The following is a 21,636-nucleotide window of genomic DNA, read 5'->3' as shown; positions in this document are numbered from 1 at the left end:
TATCCATACCCTTCATAATCCTATATGTTTCTGTAAGATCTCTCATTCTTCTGAACTCGAGCGAATACAATCCTAGACGATTTAATCTTTCATCATAAGTCAACCCCTTCATCCCAGGGATCAACCTAGTAAACCTCCTCTGGACCGTCTCCAAAGCCAGTGTATCCTTCCTCAAATATGGAGACCAGAACTGGACACAGTACTCCAGGTACCATAGTAAAACTGGAAATGTGAGCATGGGTACAGCATTGGTTGATTGGCAGAAAGCAGAGAGTTGGAATACAGGGATCATATTCTGATTGGCTGCCAGTTATTAGAGGTGTTCCACAGGGGTTGGTTTTAGAAATGGTTCTTTTTATGTTGTCTATCAATGATTTAGATGATGGTTTTGTGGCCAAGTTTGCAAATGATAGCTGGAGGAGCAGGTGGTGTTGAGGAAACAGGGAGGCTGCAGAAGGAAATACAAAGTCGGAAAGTGTATGGTGAGGCACTGTGGTAAGGGCAAACTATTTTCTAAATGGGGAAAATATTTAAAATTCCCAGGTGTAAAGGCACCTGGGAGTCCTCATGCAGGATACTCTGAAGGTAAACTTGTAGGTAGAGTTGGTAGTGAAGAAGGCAAATGCGATGCTGGCATTCATTTCAAGAGGAATAGAACACAAGAGCAGGGAGGTGATGTGATGTTGAGGCTTTAAGGCACGGCAAGAACTCACTTGGAGTATTGTGAGCAGTTTTTGGCTTCTCATTTAAGAGAGACTGTGTTGACGTTGGAGAAGGTTCAGAAGGATGATTCTGGGAATGCAAAAGTTAACCCATGAGGTTTTGGTCTACACTTATTGGAATTTGGAGAATGAAAGGCGGGGGTGGGGGGGGGGGGGGGAGGAGTCCTTATTGAAACATTTTGAATGTTGAAATGCATGATCAAGGTAGATGTAGAAAGGTTGTTTCCCATGGTGGGAAAGTCCAGCACAAAAGGGCACAACTTCAGGACTGAAGGGCGTCCACTTCTTTAGCCAGAGGGTGTTAAATCTGTTGAATCTTTAAGGCAGAGATTGATGGGTTCTTGATTAGCCAGGGCATCAAAGGTTATGGGGAGTGGGGCTGAGGGGTAAAATAATTCAGCTCATGATTGAATGGCAGGGAAGACTTCAATGGGCAGAATAGCCTTATTTCTACTCCTTAGCTTAAAGTCATGATCACTTTCCTGATGACATGTAGAACATTAACCCACAGTACAGGCCCTTCTTCGTGTCATGCTGACCTATGGAAACCTACTCACAACAATCTCATCCTTCCCCTCCTCACACCCATAACTCTCTATTTTTCTTACATCAATGTGGCTGTCTTAGAATCTTCTGAAAGTCTCTATTGTACCAGCCTCCACCATCACCCCTGGCAATGCATTCCAGACACCCACCGCTCTCCAATTAAAAAAACTTAAAGTCTCTCCGAAACTTTCCTCTATTCACCTGGTTGCTGTTGCCTGGGAAAAAGGGGCTGACTGTCCACATCTCATCCTTTGTCACTCCAAAAAGCCCTCGAATCCAGACAACATCCTGGTAAATCTCCTGTGCACCCTCCCCAAAGCATCTACTTTCATCCTATAATGAGTCGACCAGAAGTGAACTTAATACTGTAAGTGTGGTTGATAGAGCTGCAACATTACCTCACTGCTCTTGAACTTAATCCCCTGATTAACGAAGGCCAATACACCATATCCCTTCTTAACCAACCTATCAACTTGCATGGCATGGCATGTGCAAACTTTGAAATTCTGCCCCGCACACCCAAGTCTGAGTCACAAAAATACAGCATTTGTTGACTGGCAGCAGATGGAAAATTAAATCTAGTTTTTCTAACATTTGAAAGAAGCAGAGGGTATAGAAGAGGATGTTTCCTGGATTGGAGAGCAAGTGAACTTGATCTTTTCTCCTTGGAGCGACGGAGGATGAGGGGAGACCTGATAGAGGTTTACAAAATGAGGGGCACTGATTGTGTGGCTGGCCAGAGGCTTTTTCGCAAGGGCTGAAACGGCTAATACAAGGGGACATAGTCTTGAGGTGCTTGGGTGCAAGTACGGGGGGATGCAAGAGGTATGTTCTTCCACACAGTGGTGGTTGCCTGGAACGTAGTGCTGGCATCGGTGAAGGAGCCTAGTACAATGGGATGGTTTAAAAAATGTAAATACAGCCATACAGCAAGGCAACATGAGCCCGTGCCGTCCAATTACGCCCAAATGACCTACGCCCCCAGTATGTTTTAGAACAGTGGCATGAAACATGAGAATCCAGAAGAAACCCATGCAGATAGGTACATGGAGCTGATAGAGGATTATGCAGCTGGGAAATTCTGGGCAGTAGTTACAGTAGGTTATTAGGCCGGCGCAACACTATGGGCAGAAGGGCCTGTACTGTGCTGCAGATTTCGATGTTCTATCCCCTTGCTTTAGGCCGAGCCCACCCACGAGTGCTGGCGTTTGGGAGGATGACTCACCGCGCTGCTGCTGCTTCATCTTGGAACGTCACAAAAGCCATGCCCAGTGGCTTCTCGTACACGTTCTCCTTCTCTTTCATGTACTCTTTCTTCAGTTTCTGTTCTAGTTTGGAGTAGTATTCCACTGCATTTTCCTGCAGGGAGAAAAAGCTTGTCGTTAGTGTGGTAGAAGATTTCCACTGGAGAGGTGCATACTTTGTTCAATGTGGGTTTGCTGCCCCTTGCACTCACACACAAATAACAAAATTAATTGGTATTAAGAACCAGCAAGGGATCCTGAAATTACAATTTAATTTAGATCCAAAGATTTTTCTAATTGGGGAATTTACTGAAATGGTTTTGGTTGATCAATTAGATAAATTCCAAATCGCACTTTTACGATTAGCGTTGGCAGTAGCGAGGAAATGTATCGCGGAAAGATCAGATGGAACTTAATTTACAAAGATGGCATTCAGAAACGAGATCCTGTATGACGTGGGAGAAAATAACATAATATACGGGATAAATATTATGTCTTTAGGAAGATTTGGAGCCCATATTTGGATTGTTTGAAATTGAAAATTTGAGAATGGCACTCCACATTGTAAGTGATGGAATGATTTAAGTTATTCTCCTTACATTCTTCCTTTTTTTTAGGGGGAGTAGATTTTAAGATTGGGGGGTGGGGTGGATTAGGAATTCTTGTAGGGTTTTTAGTAGTCTTTGTAGTTTTTTTTCCTACGTAACCATGTAGTATTTTTGGATCGTTGTTAACGTTTTAATTTTGTAACTGTGGCTATAACTTTATCTTCTAATAATATTCAAAAAAAAAGAACCAGAAAGGGACTTCTCTTCCACAGACATCATCGATAAGGGAAATTGAGAATGTGTTGTACAAACACATCGTAATTCATCTTGAGAAACGTGGGTTATGTGCAATGGAGCCAAGTAGTGCCCCCTCCTACGACTCACTTTTAAACTTATTCACAGCACAGACTGACCGTATGAGTCCAGGGACTGCCAACTATTCCACGCTGCTCAAACCAGGTTGCTCAAAACCCAGGCTGATATACATGTTGAATCGTAGCCCAGCTGCCATAGGAACATAGGAAGTAGGAACAGGAGTAGGCCACAAATGGCCCATCGAGCCTGCTCCGCCATTCAATATGATCATGGCTGATCTAATTTATGACCTAACTCCACCTACCTGCCTTCTCCCCTTATCCCCTAATTCCTCTATCATGTAAAAATGTATCTAACCGAATTTTAAATATGTTTAATGAGGCAGCCTCAACCACTTCCCTGGTTAGAGAATTCCAAACATTCACTACTCTCTGGGAAAAAGTATTTTTCCTCATCTCTGTCCTAAATCTACTCCCCCAAATCTTGAGACTGTGTCCTCTCGTTTTAGTTTTCCCGGCCAGCTCAAAAAAGCTTCCTACATCTATCCTATCCATACCCTTCATAATCCTAAATGTTTCTATAAGATCTCCTCTCATTCTTCTGAACTCGAGCGAATACAATCCTAGACGATTTAATCTTTCATCATAAGTCAACCCCTTCATCCCAGGGATCAACCTAGTAAACCTCCTCTGGACCATCTCCAAAGCCAGTATATCCTTCCTCAAATATGGAGACCAGAACTGGACACAGTACTCCAGGTGCGGTCTCACCAGTACCTTGTACAGTTGCAACATGACCTCTCTACTCCTGAATTCAATTCCTCTTGTGATGAAGGCCAACATTCCATTTGCCTTCTTAATAACCTGCTGCACCTGCAACCTACCTTTTTGCGATTCATGCACAAGCCCTCCCAAGTCCCTCTGCACAACAGCATGCTATAGTTTTTCACCCTTTAAATAATATTCAGCTCTTTTATTTTTCTTGCCAAAGTGGATAACCTCACACTTACTAACATTGTACTCCATCTGCCAGACCTTTGCCCACTCATCCAGCTTAACTCTATCCCTCTGCAGACTCTCCACATCCTCATTACAATTTGCTCTTCCACTCAATTTGGTGTCATCCGCAAACTTGGCTACATCACATTTTGTCCCCTCCTCCAAGTCATCAATGTAAATGATGAACAGGTGTGGGCCTAACACTGACCCCTGCGGCACCCCACTTACCACTCTCTGCCAACCTGAAAAACTCCCACTTATCCCGACTCTCTGCCTCCTGTCAGACAACCAATTTTCAATCCAGGCCAATAGACTTCCCCAGACTCCACTTTCCTGTAACTTACTGATAAGTCTCTTGTGCGGCACCTTTCTGGAAATCCAAATATACAACATCAACCTGTTCCCCTCTATCCACCGCACCCATTATATCCTCAAAGAATCCTAACAAGTTTGTCAAACAAGATCTTCCCTTTCTAAAACCATGCTGTGTCTGCCTGATTGAACCCTTACATTCCGAAAGTTTCACTATTTCATCTTTAATGACGGCTTCAAGCATTTTCCCAACTACAGACATCAAGCTAATTGGCCGATAATTTCCAGTCTTCTGCCTACATCCCTTCTTAAAAAGTGGCGTGACATTTGCTGTCTTCCAGTCTGCCGGGACCTGCCCAGAATCCAAGGAATTTTGGTCTATGACCACCAATGCATCAACTATAACTTCTGCCATTTCTTTCAGAACCCTTGGATGCATATCATCAGGACCAGGTGATTTGTCTGGCTTTAGTCCCATTAGTTTCTCCAACACTACTTCCTTTGTAACAACTATTTTATCAAGGCCCTCCCCAACATTCGCATCCTTAACTCCGCACTTGGGCATGCTGGACGTGTCTTCCACCGTGAAGACTGACACAAAATATTTGTTTAATGCCTCGGCCATTTCCTCATTTTTTGCCACCAGTTTTCCTTTCTCATCCTCCAAGGGTCCTATGTTAACTCTGGCCACCCTCTTCTGTTTTATATCTTTATAAAATTTTTTGCTTTCTGTTTTTATATTTTGTGCCAATTTACTTTCATAATCCTTTTTCCCATTTCTTATTACCCGCTTTGTAACCCCTTGTTATCTCTTAAAGTTTTCCCAATCTTCCAGTTTCCCACTGCTCTTTGCAGCTTTGTACACCTGCGCCTTCAATTTTATACTGTCCTTCATTTCCTTTGTTAACCACGGTTGATTTTTCCCTCCCTTGCTGCCCTTTTTCCTGACCAGAATATATTTTTCTTGAGCATTACAAAATATTTCTTTGAAAATCTTCCACTGTTCCTCAACTGTTTCATCAATTAGCCTGTGCTCCCAGTCCACTCTGCCCAATTCCTCCCTCATCCTTTGGGAGTCACCCCTGTTGAAGCATAATATATTAGTTTTAGATCTAACTCTTCCCCTTCCATCTGAATGAGAAATTCAATCATACTATGATCGCTAATTCCCAGATGGTCTCTGACTATTACATCATTAACTCTACTTATCTCATTGCACAACACTAGACCCAGGAGAGCATTTTCTCTTGTGGGTTCCTTAACATGCTGCTCAAGAAAGCTATCGTGGATGCATTCTATGAAGTCCTCTTCTAGACTCCCACAACCAACTTGATTTTCCCAATCTATGTGGAAGTTAAAGTCCCCCATGACGACTGCCGTATCATTATTACATGCCTCACTTATCTCTCTATTTATTTCCTGTGCCACTAAACTATTGTTATTTGGTGGGCGATAGATAACACCCACCAATAATTTTTTCCCTTTGTTATTCTTTATCTCTACCCAAATGGACTCAACATTATGCTCTTTAGATCTGCCCTCTCGGTTGGATGTAAAAGGTCCCTAACAACCCTTAAATAGAGCATACATTGTCTTTGGCCATCATGCAATATTGATCGTCACATGATGTGCCAGATGCATATTAGCTCATGTTCCTCAACTGCCTTGCGCACACTTGTGATTGCACTGGAGAGAGAGCAGAGGAAATTCACTAGGATACTTCCTCAAACTGAAATGCTCCATCCAAGGAACGCTGAGTGGGCTGCCTTTGTTTTACTCAGAGCGGAGGAGGAGGAAGTGATGGAGGTGCACAGAATTATGAGGGGCATAAATAGGGTAGGTTATACAAAACTTTTCGCCAGAGCAGAGGAATCCAAAACGAAAGGGCAGGTGCTTAGAACAAGGATGGGAAAGGTTTGTAGTCATTCTCAACCCTTTTTTGGCTATGGCCCCCTTAGGAATCACCACCCTAGAATTCCGTACACCTAAATTCAAATCTAATATAAATGCAGCAATTAAATAAAGGTTTAACACAAAGAAAAAATAATTTTTTTTTGATGAATCAGATGTTCAATGTCTTGCCAACTTTCCACCAAAATGTTCTTTCCCTTCTAAAGCGAATAAAAATACACTGACTGAAAGGGGGAGTTGAACAGATCATGTGGCTGTGGGGCAAGAATCAGAGATAGTTTGGGATGACTGGATACAAACTTTATATAGAGCATGTAGAAGTTGCAATGAGATCAGATTTTATAAAATAATTGACACTATATGGCCTACATCAATCACGGCACTGAAAACAGGAGTTGGGTCAATATATTACGATTGTACAAGTTCACATATGTACAGGTTTAGACAGAGGGGGTTATCTGTGTGAAGTTTTGGTCACATAGCTTTAGGAAGGAAGCTGGAAAGGGTGGAGAAAAAAATTACAAGATTTTTTCCTGGATTGGAGTGCTCAAGTTATAAGGAGAGACTGGAGCTATCAGGAGGCACAGGAAATCTATGTTTGGATTGAATGAACATAATGCAATAAATAATTGAGCCAAGACAGCAATTCTGGAATAGATGGGAGAGGTGATCTAGGATTGAACAGCAGTCTGACCATTCAGCATGGTCATTACCACCTCAAAACCATAAACTATTAAAATGTCCTAATGACTTCAACTGAAACAGCACTATTAAGCTACATTTCTGCTCAATCTATCCCTCTCTCTTCTCCCCACTTCCACTTACAACTTCTAAATATTTGTGCATAATAAAAAAATTAATTTCAGTTATTTGACCTCACACAGTATAACCATTTACAGTACATAAACAGGCCAGTTCAGCCCAACTAGTCCATGTCGAACATCTTCTCCCACTGACCCGCATTAGGCCCATAACCCGCCATACCTCTCCCGTCCATATACCTTATTCAACCTATCCTTGAATATTAATATCAATCTCGCTTCTACCACCACTGGGCTGATTGTAATCTGAGGGAAGAGAGGAGGATGAAACTCTCACAATTGATCATTCCATACCCCCACCACCTTCTGCATGAAGAAATTCTCCCTCGTGCTTCCCCTAAACTTTTCCCCTTTTACTCTCAATCCATGCCCTCTTGTTTGAATCTCCCCCACTCTCAGTGGAAAAAGCCAATCCACATTGACTCTATCTGTCCCCCTCATAATTTTGAATACCTCTATCAAATCACCCCTCAATCTTCTACACTCCAGGGAATAAAGTCCCAACCTGATCAACCTTTCCCTGTAACTCAAACGCTGAAAACCCTGCAACATTCTCGTAAACCTGCTCCGCACTTTCTCTATACTGTTTATATTCTTTTTTTAATTCGGCGACCAAAATCGCACACAATATTCCAAATTTGGCCTCACCAATGCCTTATACAATTTCAACACAACATCCCAACTCCCATATTCTGTACTCTGATTTATGAAAGCCAACATACTAAATGCCTTCTTCACCACCCTATCCACATGTGATTCAACTTTCAGGGAATTATGTACCATGACTCCTAAAACCCTTTGTTCCACTGCACTCCTCAATTGTCTACCATTTAACATTTACGTCCTATTTTAATTAGCTCTACCAAAATGTAGCACCTCACATCTATCAGTATTAAACTCCATCTGCCATCTTTCAGCTCACTCTTCTAACTGCCCTGTAAGCTTTGATAATCTTCCTCTCCATCCACAACAACACCAACCTTTGTATCATCTGCAAATTTACTAATCAAGTTTGCTACCCTATCATCTACACCGTTAATATAAATGACAAACAGCAGTGGACCCAGTACTGTTCCATGAGGCACTCAACACCGGCCTCCAATTCGACAAACAATTTTCCACCACTACTCTCTGGCATCTCCCATCCAACCATTGCTGAATCAATTTCACTACTTCATCATTAATCCCAAATGGTTCCACCTTCCTTACTAACCTCTTATGGGGAATCTTACCAAAAGCCTTACTAAAGTCCAAATAGACAACATCCTTTGAAGTAACCTTCTCGAAAAACTCTACAAGATTTGTTAGACACAATCTACCACGTACAAAACCATGCTAACTACTCCAAATCAATCCCTGTCTTTCCAAATAGTTGTAAATACCATCTCTAAGAATATTTTTGATTAATTTACCCACCACTGACGCAAGACTTACAGGCCTATAATTACCAGGTTTACTTTTGGATCCTTTTTTGAACAGCAGAACAATCTGAGCCACCCTCCAGTTCTCTGGCACTTCCCCCATGGCCAGTGACATTTTAAATATTTTTGTCAATACCCCCACTATTTGTTCACTAACTTCCCTCAGGGTCCTAGGGAATATTTTGTCAGGACCTGGAGATTTATCCACCTTGATCTTTTTCAATATAGCCAACACTACCTCCTCATTAATTCTTATATAATTCTTATATTATCCATAACCTCCTTACCATATTTCTTCACTTCATCTGGCTCAACATTCTTTTCCTTAATTAGTACAGTGGAAGGGCAGAGAGGTGAGTGGGAAGAGAACTAGAATTAGATACCGAGAGAAGCAGAAGAGGGCACAATTATAATGTTTAAAAGGAATTTAGACAAGCACAAGGAAAGGAAAAGGTTTAGAGCAGCCATTCACAATCTCTTTTTGGCTATAGCCCCACTCAGGATTTTGCTCAAAGTTTACTGGCCCCTTCCCTGTGAAGCAGGTCAAGTTTAGTTGGTTTCTTCTGTACCTCCTTCCTACCAACTACAATGATTTCAGTCCATGGACTCCCCCCCATTAAATGTATTTAGGCCCCCATTGAGAATGGATGATTTAGAGGATATGGGTAAATGCGACTAGCTCGGGGAGACAACTTGGCTGGTATGGACAAGTTGGACCGATGGGCTGATTATAATCTGAGGGAAGAGAGGAGGATGAAACTCTCACAATTGATCAGCAAAGCACAGTGGGCAATGGACCAAGAGCTGAAAACGGGATTAGAGTAGATGAACATCTGATTGTCAGTATGGACATGGTGGGGCAGAGGATCCATTTCTGTGGCTCTGTGAATCTGCACTTGCAAAGTGGGGCAATCTGAGGAAGTGGAACGTATGGTAGAAATAGACTTTTATCCTGAGTTGGCACAATGGGAAAAAGTGCCCACACTCTCCAACAGAGATCACTGGACAGTAAGTTCAGGCTGTTAACTCTTCCAGATAAGGATGACAAGTTCGCAATCTCGGCTGATGCACAGCAGAACAGTCTCTTCTGGAAGCTTTTGGAGAGAAAGGTCATTTTACAGAGTAGCCGCTGGATTTGCCTGATTCAAATTATTGGAGGCTGTGTCTGCTTTGTAAGTGTAAATTGTACCAGCTCATTAACTGATATGACTCAGACTCCATGGAAAATTCACCAGCTCAAAATTCATTAAGTTGTAGCTATACAAAACCATTTAGCGAGGTTGGACAGGCTAGTTTTCTCTGGAGCGTTGGAGGCTGAGGGGAGACCTGATAGAAGTTTATAAAACCATGAGAGGTATGGATAGGGTGGACAGTCAGAATCTTCCCCCCGCCCCCCCCCTCCCCGGGGTAAAAGCATCATACACTTGAGGATGTGTTTAAGGTGAGGTGGAGCAGGTTGAAAAGGAGGTCATGAACCATATTCAGATTAGAGGATGAGGTGCTTGTTGTCTTGAGGCAAATAAGGGTGGATAAACCTCTATGGCATGATAAGATATTCCTGTGAACCTTGAGGGAGACTCGTGCAGAAACTGTAGGGGATTTAAAATGTCCTTGGCCTCGGGTGAGGTGCTAGGGGATAGCCAACTTTGTTCTGTTGTCTAAAAAAGACTGAATAATACAGGAAATTATAGGCTGGTTAGCTTGACATCAATCGTGGGCAAATTGTCCCAAGATGATGGAAAATGGCAGCCCTTTTGGAGCTGCTATAATGGCAGAGATGCCGCTAATGTGTTGAAAGCAGGGAGCGGAGACACAACACTTCCATGGGGTCCAGCCTCCCAGACTGACTGCTGTCAATGGAGGTCTTATTTAAAAATTCAGCAACCTCAGGCACGGCGCCCAAGGTGGCGGAGCTCATGATCAGCAGTAGCCACGAGGGGTTGCAGACTTTCAGAAAGCAGAGGACTCGCACACCCCCTGTTGGTAAAGGAAAGGCAGAGGTGTTCTACAGCTGAAGAGCACACAGGTGGTGGACTGTTGGCGACGACCCGAGTGAGGAACCGCACAGTCTGCAGGGGATGGCAGTCAAGGGGTTCACACCAGGCAGCTGACTGCTGGAGACTGGCTCAAGACTGGTTGAAGTCATATCAGGCATTGGAACTGTGATGCGAGAGGTTAGAGAAGGTTTCCTAATTGTATCAGAGGTTTGGAGCTTGCGGATGGTTTGGACTTGACTCTGTGTCTATAGGAACTATGGTAGCGCTGGAGGCAAATCCACAGACACTTGGTGACTCTGGGGGACTTTCTTTTGGTTCTCTTTCCCTTATACTCGAGGGACTTCAGGCAATTTCTGCCGATGGCGGATCTGTATGCCTTACAGCAGACGAAAGCAAATTCCGTGTAGTGTAGCACTGTCATGACAATAAAGGAATCTTGAAGCGACCAGATATACAAGCACTTGGCTAGACAAGGACTAATTAGGGATTGTTAATATGGCTTAATGTGTGGTAGGTCGTGTTTAACCCAGGTCTGAATTTGGCAGTGTCTGTAAAGAGTTTGTATATTCTCCCTGTGTCTGTGTTGGTTTCCTCCAGGTGCTCCAGTTTCCTTCCATCGTTCAAAATGTACCAGGGTTGTAGGTTAATTGGGTATAATGGGGGTGGGGGGGGGGGGGCGTGGGTAGAGCCTGTTACCTTGCTGTACGTCTAAATTTAAAAAAATTATAAGGCCTTTGACAAGGTCCTACATGAGAGGTTGGTCAGGAAGGTTCAGTTCCTCAGTATCTATGATGAGGTAGTAAAATGGATTATGGGAGAAGTCAGAGAGTGGTAGTAGAGGATTGACTCTGAATGGAGGTCTGTGACTTATGTTGTGCCTCAGGAATCGGTGCTAGGTCCATTGTTCCATGAGAATCAGTCTCCTTGTCAAAATTAGTTCACCTACCTGCTCACAGCCTTTGACAACACAACAGCACAGTTGACCGCAGGGCTTAGGATAAATCATAACTGGTGTTTCCTCTTTGGAGTAGTACACACGGCTGCGCTCAGCTTTTCGCCTAAAGTGCAGCATTGGAACAAACATAGGGTGAACAAAGTGGAGGTCACACGCAAATCACAAGGATCACACGCACCGCACGCGCACGCAGGGCACAGGTACAGCAGGAAGGGCAAACTTGGTACGCCCAAGAGCACAGAGGTGGCAGGCATAACCAAGGCCAGTACGGGCACACTGGCCTCCTGTCCATTAAAGATATCCACATGTGGTACTGCCTCAAGGACTCCCATGAGCCTGGCCACATTCTTGCTGCTACCTTCAGGCGGAAGTTACAGTCACCTGGAGTCCAGAACTTTTAGGATTACGAATGCTTATTTGTTCCCCCACAGCTATAATGCTCTCAAACCTCCATGTACTACCTTAATCATAAGTTAATCCAGTACCACCAAGGACCTGTCCGCATAACTGACAGTACATTTTTTGCATAACCACCAACTGATGGGGCTTGCACCAGGTCCTCACCACGACAGCGCCATCTATAACCTCTCTATGTTCCATGCTACCATAACCCCTTTTAGCACTGAATCCACTCATGCCCTCACTCTATGGAATGCATCCCAAGCACTAAGCAAGGCTCCAATGCACCATGGTCTAACAATGATGAGAGGTTGCAGGCAGATGAATTGAAATTGTCGGGTCCAGTGCATGGTAATGGAGCAGAAATGTTCAAATATTTTTGGAAAGCAGTTCTATAGCTTGAATTACCAAAAAGTAATTGGCAGGATAGTAAAGACCCCAAGACCTTTGGTGCAGAAATAGGCCATTCAGCCCCTTGAGTCTGCCCCACCATTTAACCACGAGCTGATCAACTTTCCCCATTTTTCTCCCCAAAACCTTTGATGCCCTGGCTAATCAAGAACCAATCTATCAGTGAAGCAGAGCATCAATTACTGTTCTATTGCCAGAGAAAGAGGAGAAGTTACTTACCGCTCTGCACTGAGGTACATCAACTTGGCCACATTATAGCAGAGTCGGGCTTCATAAACAGGGCAATCTGGGTATGCTTCCCTGTAATGAACACAGTATCAATTCACCCAAAGTGACAATCATAGAGTAGGCACTACATAGTTTTAAAATTCAAACCAACTATCATTAACTTAACTCCTGATTTATGGACAAAAGTAAACTCGGCAGCTTCCTATTATTTTCCATTTGATATGGGTTGCTTTTAGAATGGACCAATCAGAAAAAATCAGCACTTATAAGGAGAGTTATAAACCAGTAATGGAGACCCAGAATGGATTTAAGGCCACTAATGATCATGGATATCAGGAGTTCCATCTCTGTCCACATGAATGGAGCTGAAGTCGAAAGAGTCAAGTTCTTAGGAATAAATATCTCCAGGAAATTCGGCTCGTCTTTCAGTCCCTCAACAACTTCCTAATGCCAGATTCATTCCGGCATAGGAAGGAGCTGCTCTGCTTAAAATCAATTTTAACGTTTAAGAAAAATTTGGGCAGCTCCATGGATGGGAGAGGTATGGAGGGCTATAGACTGGGTGCAGATCAGTGGGTCTAGGCATAAAAATGGTTCAGCACAGACTAGAAGGGCTGAAGGGAACTGTTTCTGGCTGTAATGTTCTATGGTTCACTGAATTAGGCATTTTGTGACAAGTAAACACAAGAATAATCAACCTTTGCTTTTTGATGTTGAAAAGGGGCATGGATGTGGGCAGTGCTGTTGATGTCTGAAAGATTATCAATAAAAATATTTCAAAGTTTCTTTATTGTAATAAAAGAAACATCACATGGTACCAGGAGTGGAAGAAACAGCCAGTTCTGCTATGCACTGGAGTGAAAGAAGAAAGAAAACCACCGTATGCATTGTGAGTTACAGTCGATATCAGCAGAGAAAATAGGGAAACTGAACAGAAGTAAAAGTGTACACACTATAGAAGAAACTGCTCTCAGTGATACACCTTTCATGGCACAGTAGTGCAGGAAGTGAACAGTGTCGAGCAGAATAAATGAACTGTGTCATTGCATACAACCGGAACAAATATTCCTTTCAAGTCAGTTTGATCTGTGTGCACGACATCAAGGCAATGAAGATAGAGCCATACATCCATGTAAATCCTGTACTGCTGTCTTGGGTAAACTTATACCTCTCATTTTGTTCATTTTAGATTGGTCACAGTGTTTGAGCTACCGAAAGAAAATAGACTCACACACACCGAGAGCAGTTCAGTTTATACAAATGTTTATTACAAATTCAAAAGCTGATTTCAAACTACAATACGCAAGCCCTTCCCAACTATACTTATCACACACAAAATCAGTGAACTGGTGCGGACTCGAAAGGCCAACATGGCCTGTTTCTGCTCCGTAAATGGTTATATGGTTAACTATCACTTAAGCATAGTTGAGCAGCTGAAATTGTACTCACTGAAAATGCTGTTTTATCTTTTCCGGTTCAGCATATTTTGATAATCCATTTATAAATAAAGTGCGTTTTACCTATAAAGATATGATTGTGAAAGATGTGTCAACTTTTCAGCTCAACAATAGATTCCAACAGCAGTTTAAATCCTAACTTCAATCAGTGATCTGACTTCCAATTTAGATGTGGCAGAGCATCTCCAACTCTAATGGCGAATGCCAAATTATGGTTTTCTTTTCTCGGGCTAATCGTATAAGCTGAATTCTTCAAAAGAATCACTGGAATTCCTCCCCAAGTTGCTTACTGTCCCCGCTCAGAGGAGCATTTCGAACGCTGCCCCATGCAGACTGCCTTTGTGGATCTGTGTCAAACTGGATCACCCAATTTGACAATAGAGGGCTATTAGAAAGCACAGAAGGATATAGATTGGTTAGATATGGGCAGGGAAATGGCAGATGGAGTTTAATCCAGAAAAGTGTGAGATGTTACACTTTGGGAGATCAAACTTATGGGGAACATAGAGAGTTACCACTAGCATTCTTAAAAGCATTGACGTGCAGTAGGATCTGAAGGAAAAGTTGGGGGGGGGGGGTGGAGGGGGGGTTGGTAGAGGTCCATAGCTCCTTGAGAGTGACTAAACAAGGAGATGGGGTGGTATGCTTGGCTTCATTAGATAGGGCATTCTGTATTAAAATAAGGAACCCATGTTGTAGCTACGTAACAACTTGATCAGGGCACCCTTAGAATATTGTGCACAATTCTGGTCATCCCATTACAGGAAGGATGGGAAGGCCTTGGAAAGGATACAGAGGAGGTTTACCATGGTTATGCCTGGTTTAGAGGGTATACGATACGAGGATAGGTTACACAAACTTGTTTTTATTCCCTCTGGAGGATTGGTGGCTGAGGGGAGACCTGATAGAGGTTTAATTTTGACGTTCAAGGCCCACAAGCCCATCCCCCCCAAATTTATAAAATTAAGTGAGGCATTGAAAGATTGCACAGTCAGAATCTATTCCCCAGGGTAAAAGTGCTAAACACACATCCTTTAAGGTATGAGGAGGAAGTTTAAAGGAGACGTACAGGGTATTTCTTTTTCCACACAGTGGAGTGTACCTGGATTAGTGATGGATGCAGATACAATAGTAGCATTTAAGAGACTTCTGGACAGACACACAAATATGATGGCGATGTAGGGATATGGATGCCTAGACGGCAAGATTTTAATTTAATTTGGATATCGTGTTTGGCACAGATACATGGGCCAAAGGACCTGTTGTGGTGCTTCACTGTACTGTTCGATGCTCTGCCCTATATATCACTGGCTGGTGCAGTGAGAGGGGGCTGAAAGGCAAATGAAGTGCTATAGGCACTGAGTATTGAAGCACCTCTGCATGCCACTCCAGGAGCTGTTGTGGATCACACTTTCAGAGTCGTGCCTTGTTTATTTGATGAAGTAAACTATCGAGGCTTAAGAAGAATTCTGTCTGCCTCCTGACAGATTTATTTGTGGGGAACAACCAAGTTTCTGCATTTTACCATCATCGTGTTGGGGTGTGAGGCTACTGGAAAGATTTGGAGATGTGGTTGGGCAGGACTGTGTCTGGAGAGGTCACATCAGGCATAAAAGTAAGGTGCCAAGACGCTTGGGGGACGAATCCTACAAGATTCTGATTTTGGGTGCAGCGTGGAGCTGGTTTATCCTCCCTGTGAATATAGGCTTCCACTGGTTTCCTCTCACATCGCCTGGACTGATGGGGGTTAATTCACAGTAGCCAATTAAGCTAAGTGTTGGGAGTTGGCAAAAAAAAAATCAGGCAGGGCTTTCCAAATTGCCCACAGTACTAAAATGTCCCACTTGGCTGCATTTGGCCCATATCCCTCTGAACCCATCCGATCCATGTATCCGTCCAATCAAAGGTACATGGGAGAGCAAGTTGCAGGGCTGCAAGAAAATGGGATTGATCTGTTGGGAGCTGTCAAGTACTCCTTGGGTAATGGTCTGTAGTGTAAGAGTAAGTTATGATGTCATGCATCTAGTTACAGAGCAGGGCCTGCTCCTGACCACACACACACACACACAACACACAACACACAACACACAACACACAACACACAACACACAACACACAACACACAACACACAACACACAACACACACACCTTTTCCCACTGATCAACATCGCTCCACAAGATGATGATAGGCATTGATCCTAGTGGATAGCCAGAGACTTTTCCCCAGGACTGAAATGGCTAACACGAGGGGCGTAGTTTTAAGGTGCTTGGGAATAAGTACAGGAGGGATGTAAGTTTTTCCACATTGAATGTAGTGGGTGCATGGAATGCACTGCCAGCAATGGTGGTAGAGGCAGGTACAATAGGATCTGTTAAGAGGAGATTAGATAGATACACAGAACTGAGGAAAATGGAGGGTTATGCAGTCAGGAAATTCTGGGTTGTTAAGAGTAGGCTATTGGGTCGGCACAGGACCTGTTCTGTGCTGTAGATTTCTATTTCAAAGAATATCTATTTTCTGCCTCGAGGAAGCACATTAATTCATAATTTGACCTCTATTTTTTCCAATTTCCTTGAGAAAAGAAATCCCATTTATGATTCCACAGATATTGCTTGACAATTTTCTCTTGTACCCTTCCCAACCTGTTAATGCATTCTGCCTTTTCCAACTCGGGATTAGCCGGAGTTGTTTTTGGTTTGCACTGGATTCTGTCACAGCCAGGCAATTACTTCTGTTGATGAATGAAAACTCAATTACAGATATTGACCTGTGAATGTACTTGAGAAACTAACAATCACAGAATCTGACAACCCAGATACAAGTCAACTAGCAAATTGTGACCATCATTGCAAAGGCCAGTGGATTGAAGGATATTTCATTACATACTTACCAAATCATCTTCTCTATAGTGCATTTTTGAAGTATGTCGCCTCATGCTATAGACAGTGAGAAGCAGGTACAGGAAGGAGAAAACTGTATGGAGCCATAGCAGGTTATTCCTTTAAACAAATAGGAATAGATTAAAGGGATCCCATACAATATGGCTTAAACTATAATCAAAGACAGTGGTTGGTACGGTGAGTGTCGCTGTTACAGCACCGGGGTTTGAATCCTGTGCTGTCAGGAGCTTGTCTGTTCTCCCCATGTCTGCGTGAGTTTCCTCCAGGGACTCCAGTTTCCTCCCACCATTGAAAATGTACTGGGGTTGTAGGTCATTTGGGTGTAATTGGGGAGCAAGGGCTCATGGGCTGAAAGGGCCATTACTGTGCTGTTTGTCTAAATATATAAAAACAAAAATCTATAATCCCCGAAAGTGTGAATCCAGCAAATCCTTTCATCCACATTCTCACCTTCACGTCATGGTGTAGAGTGACGTATTATTTCATTTAAAATTGAACAATTGCTTTGCAGTTCCCATAGAAACTACTGCTTCTCCCACAACTTTCGCTTCACCCTGCAGTTTAGCTCTGATCCATGCTGAATGTGAAATCTGTGATGAGAGCTGACACATAAAGTAGGTGCAATACATAAATGCTCTGGAGAAACTCAGCAGGTTATGCCATGTGACCTGTTGAGTTTCTTCAGTGCACTCGACCTCAGCAGTTACAGACTTTATTGTTTAATTACACAATAGCGCTAGTATTTTTAGGCCCCCCCCACTCCACTCACTTTACAACAATGACTGTGCAGCTCATTATTACAACAACACTGAAAATTTACTGACAATACCACAGTAGTGGGTTGTGGGGGAGGGTGGGGGGGGCACAGAGTCAGCATGCTGGAGGGGGATGGAAAACTTGGCTGAATGGTGCACCAACAACAACCTTGCACTCAATGTCACCAGAACCAAAGAGTTGATTGTGGACTTCAAGAGGGGGATACCAGAGGTTTATGACCCAGTGAACAAAGGGGTAAATCAGAGGTAGAGAGGGTGAGGAAATTTAAATTCCTGGGAGTGTCTATTGCAGAGGACCTTTCCTGGACCCAATGCACTAAAATAACAATGAATATTCATTATCTTTTTTTGTATTTATTGTCTTAAAATCAATGCAGTTGTTTTTTTTAGTAGATAAACTACCTGATTGACTGTAGCAAGTGAGAATTTCAGTGTATCGCAACATTGTTAAATGTTCAACACAATAAACTCAATATCATTATCAATTGTTTGAAATCCTGATCGATCAACATTCAATTCAACAGGCCCCATTCCCATGGCTTTTTGGGCTCCTGTGAATTTGAACGAAAGAGAAAAGGGGAGCACTGGTGAGTTTTCCACACCCGTTTAAAAATTTCTCATGCTACTTTTCACATTGGCTTCGTTGATTTTTTTTAAAGGCGTTGTCACCATAAAGTTGATTGATACAAGTACAGCCTCTTCCCGACTTACGACCCATGCCCATCCGTACACACAACCAAAAAATTATATAAATTAAAAAAATATATGCAAATATCAAAATTACGCTTGGTCATACAGCTTTGTGTGTACATAGTGACTGTCAGACAATATCCTGGCATTGTGTACATCACAGCATCTCTCTCATTTCTCGCTCTCAGTTGCCATTCGGTAAACGTCCAGTATTCAAAAAAATCTCATGAATTTTCGTGCTGGATTAAACCATTATTGTATTAAACCACAAAGAATGTTGTTCAGGTATACGACTTCTACATGCCATGCTAACATACCTCTGACTTGCATTCATTTTGAGATCCGACGGTCGGTCAGAATGGAATGGCTGTTATATACTCGCCTTGATTTCTGCCAGTCAAGAAAACCTGCTTGTGGCAAAGCCTTGAAAATTCTGGAGCTGTACAGAGGCAAGTTTTCCTTCCCCGTGTGTTCATGATAACAAGACAAACACTGCAATAATATTGGCGTTTAATAACCTTTGTATTTTGGTTGCCCTCATTCACTACCAAGCAAACTGTTTAAAGGTGGACTGGCAGAAATCAAGGCAAGTCTAGGTTTCCCCAAAGAATTTGCATGGTTCACGCATTACAAACTCAAGTTAAACCAAGAAAGACTGCAGATGCTAGGGTTGAGTGCAATAAACAAAACTACTGGAGAAACCTTGACTTCCGATAGATGCTGCATGACCTGCCAGGTTTCTCCAGAACTTTTATGCATTATAAACTCAACACTCCCAGCCTTCAAAGAGTGAGGCAAAGTAGTAGAGAAATACAGTATGGGCGCTCATCCTTAATCAATAGCAGTAAAACTCCTGCATAAAAGGCAAAATTTGACGCAACCAAACAGCCTTGGAAGTTGCTTTGCGACTCTTAAATGAACACGGTTATGGATGCGAATTGGAGCATTAGGTCTGTGATGCTTACCCAGACTTCAGATTCGCTATCGTCGTTCGGCCAAAACAGTAGGCGTTATTTTCTGAAAGAGTCAGAATTTTGCTGTTTAGACTAATGTCATCATTAGAACATTCATGATAGAGAAGGGATTCGCCGTTGCTGCACCATCTATAAGAGGCGTTAAATTTAGTCATACATTAAGCACGAGAAGAGGCCCTTTCAACCCATGAGCCCATGCCGCCCAATTAGCTGACAACCCCTGTATGGTTTTGAAGGGCAGGAGAAACCAGAGCACTAGAGGAAACTCACGCAGACATGGGGAGAACACAAAACTCCTTACAGAAAGTGCCGGCTACAAACCCCGGTCCCTGGCTCTGCAATAGTGTTGTTGGTATACCATTTCAGACCATATCAATCAATTTTGATAAAGTCTGCACCCTCTCATCACCCAAACAAAACCAATTAGTTCAGGCACTTCTGCTGCACTTTATGTTTCATTTTACAGTTTGGTTATCTTACTTTCATCGATTATCACGTTCATCAGGCTTTTGATACTCCTCATACTACACCAGTGGCCAGTTAATGCAGCGCCAGTGACTCAGGTTCGAATCCGGCACTGCCTGAAAGGAACTTGTCTGTACTCCCCGACACCTGCGTGGGCTTTCTCTGGGTGCTCCGGTTTCCTCCCACGTTCCAACGACGTTCGGGATTGGTAGGTTCATTGGGTGACATGGGTTTGTGGGTCGGAAATTTTTAAAAAGTCCAACCCCACAATGAGGATGATGTGAACTAATGCCAGTTTTATTATTGAACTTTAACCGTGTACTCATTGTCTATCTTTTTTTTTAATACTTTATTTAAAATTTTGAATGTACAAATGAAAACCTTCTCCCCCCCTCCGCCCCCCCACCCCCAAAAAAGGAAGAAAGCAGGAGATTTAAACCATCAAAAACAGAATAGACCGCCATGGATCAGAGTAACACCACCATGATGAGCTCCAGGGAATTCAACATTTTAACCCCATATAATCCAAATAAGGGCTCAATGCTTTAAAAGAAAAAGTTATCACCTAAATTATTTTCTCCCAAAGGAATACATGACCTCAGTTCCAGATGCCACCTCTGTAACCCCACATCAATCTCAGTTTTCCAAGTCATAGCTATACGATAAAGGGTGATCTGTTTATGTATTAATTATCTATTGAATTTAATTCTTTTTTTTCTTACAAATTACTTGTTCAGATGCAGTAAGAGAATGTTTTGGAGAATATGTACACTGTACAACAACCATATCATGCATATTCCGGACTGGATGCTGTTCAGTGTAACCTGCATTTTGGTAGGTCTATATACACTGAGGGCCAAAGGGCCTGTACTGTGTTAGAGTGTTCTGTGTTCTAGAGGAGTTTGGTGTTTATGGTCAAATTGTATTAGACATTGGTGTGGAGTATTGTGTGCAATTTTGGTTACCTAACTACAGGAAATGTATCCGTAAGATTGAAGAAGTGCAGAAAAGATCTCCCAGGATGTTGCCAGGACTCGAGGAACTGGGATATAGGGAAAGGTTAAACAGATTAGGACTTTATTCCCTGGAGTGTAGAAGGATGAGGGGAAATTTGGTAAATGCATACAAAATTATAAGGGTTTAGATAAAGTAAATACAAGTAGGCTTTTTTCCACTGAGGGTTAGGTGAGACAGAAACCCAAGGATATGGGTTAAGGGTGAAAGAGGTAAAATTTAAGGGAAACATTTGGGGGAAGTTCTTCACACAGAGAGTGGTGGGGAGTGTGGAACAAGCTGTCAGGTGAAGTGGTGAACGCGAACTCAATTTTAAATCTTACATAAACCTTGGACAGGTACAAGCATGGGAGGGGTATGGATGATGCAGGTCAGTTGCATTAGGAAATTAATAGTTCGGCACAGATTAGAAGGGCCTATTTCTGTAGTGTGATGGCTGTGTTGCCTACTCCCACATCTGTTTTTTTATTCTCAAGTCTCCATCTTAATAATAGGCGTACAGAAATTCAAGCGAAAACAGAATGATCGAG

At 42.7% G+C, this 21,636-nt stretch overlaps 1 protein-coding gene across 9 annotated transcripts in view; it reads right to left on the bottom strand.

The window, feature by feature from the left end:
• The window catches only part of LOC138737182 (CSC1-like protein 2), a 243,333-nt gene that overhangs the window by 58,628 nt on the left and 163,069 nt on the right, over nt 1-21,636 (bottom strand). For all 9 annotated transcript variants that reach the window (XM_069887811.1, XM_069887809.1, XM_069887812.1 and 6 more), the window contains 6 exons: nt 19,619-19,670; nt 17,178-17,286; nt 14,278-14,348; nt 12,820-12,900; nt 11,782-11,893; nt 2,494-2,627 (listed from right to left, as the gene is read on the bottom strand). In XM_069887811.1, coding sequence (XP_069743912.1) covers nt 2,494-2,627; nt 11,782-11,893; nt 12,820-12,900; nt 14,278-14,348; nt 17,178-17,286; nt 19,619-19,670 — 559 coding nt within the window. The remainder of the gene's footprint in view (nt 1-2,493; nt 2,628-11,781; nt 11,894-12,819; nt 12,901-14,277; nt 14,349-17,177; nt 17,287-19,618; nt 19,671-21,636) is intronic.

This window comes from Narcine bancroftii, chromosome 6, assembly GCF_036971445.1.
Source record: "Narcine bancroftii isolate sNarBan1 chromosome 6, sNarBan1.hap1, whole genome shotgun sequence".
Taxonomy (NCBI): Eukaryota; Metazoa; Chordata; class Chondrichthyes; order Torpediniformes; family Narcinidae; genus Narcine; species Narcine bancroftii.
The sequence above is the reverse complement of the archived record's forward strand: the minus strand, read 5'-3'. Positions and strand labels throughout refer to the sequence as shown.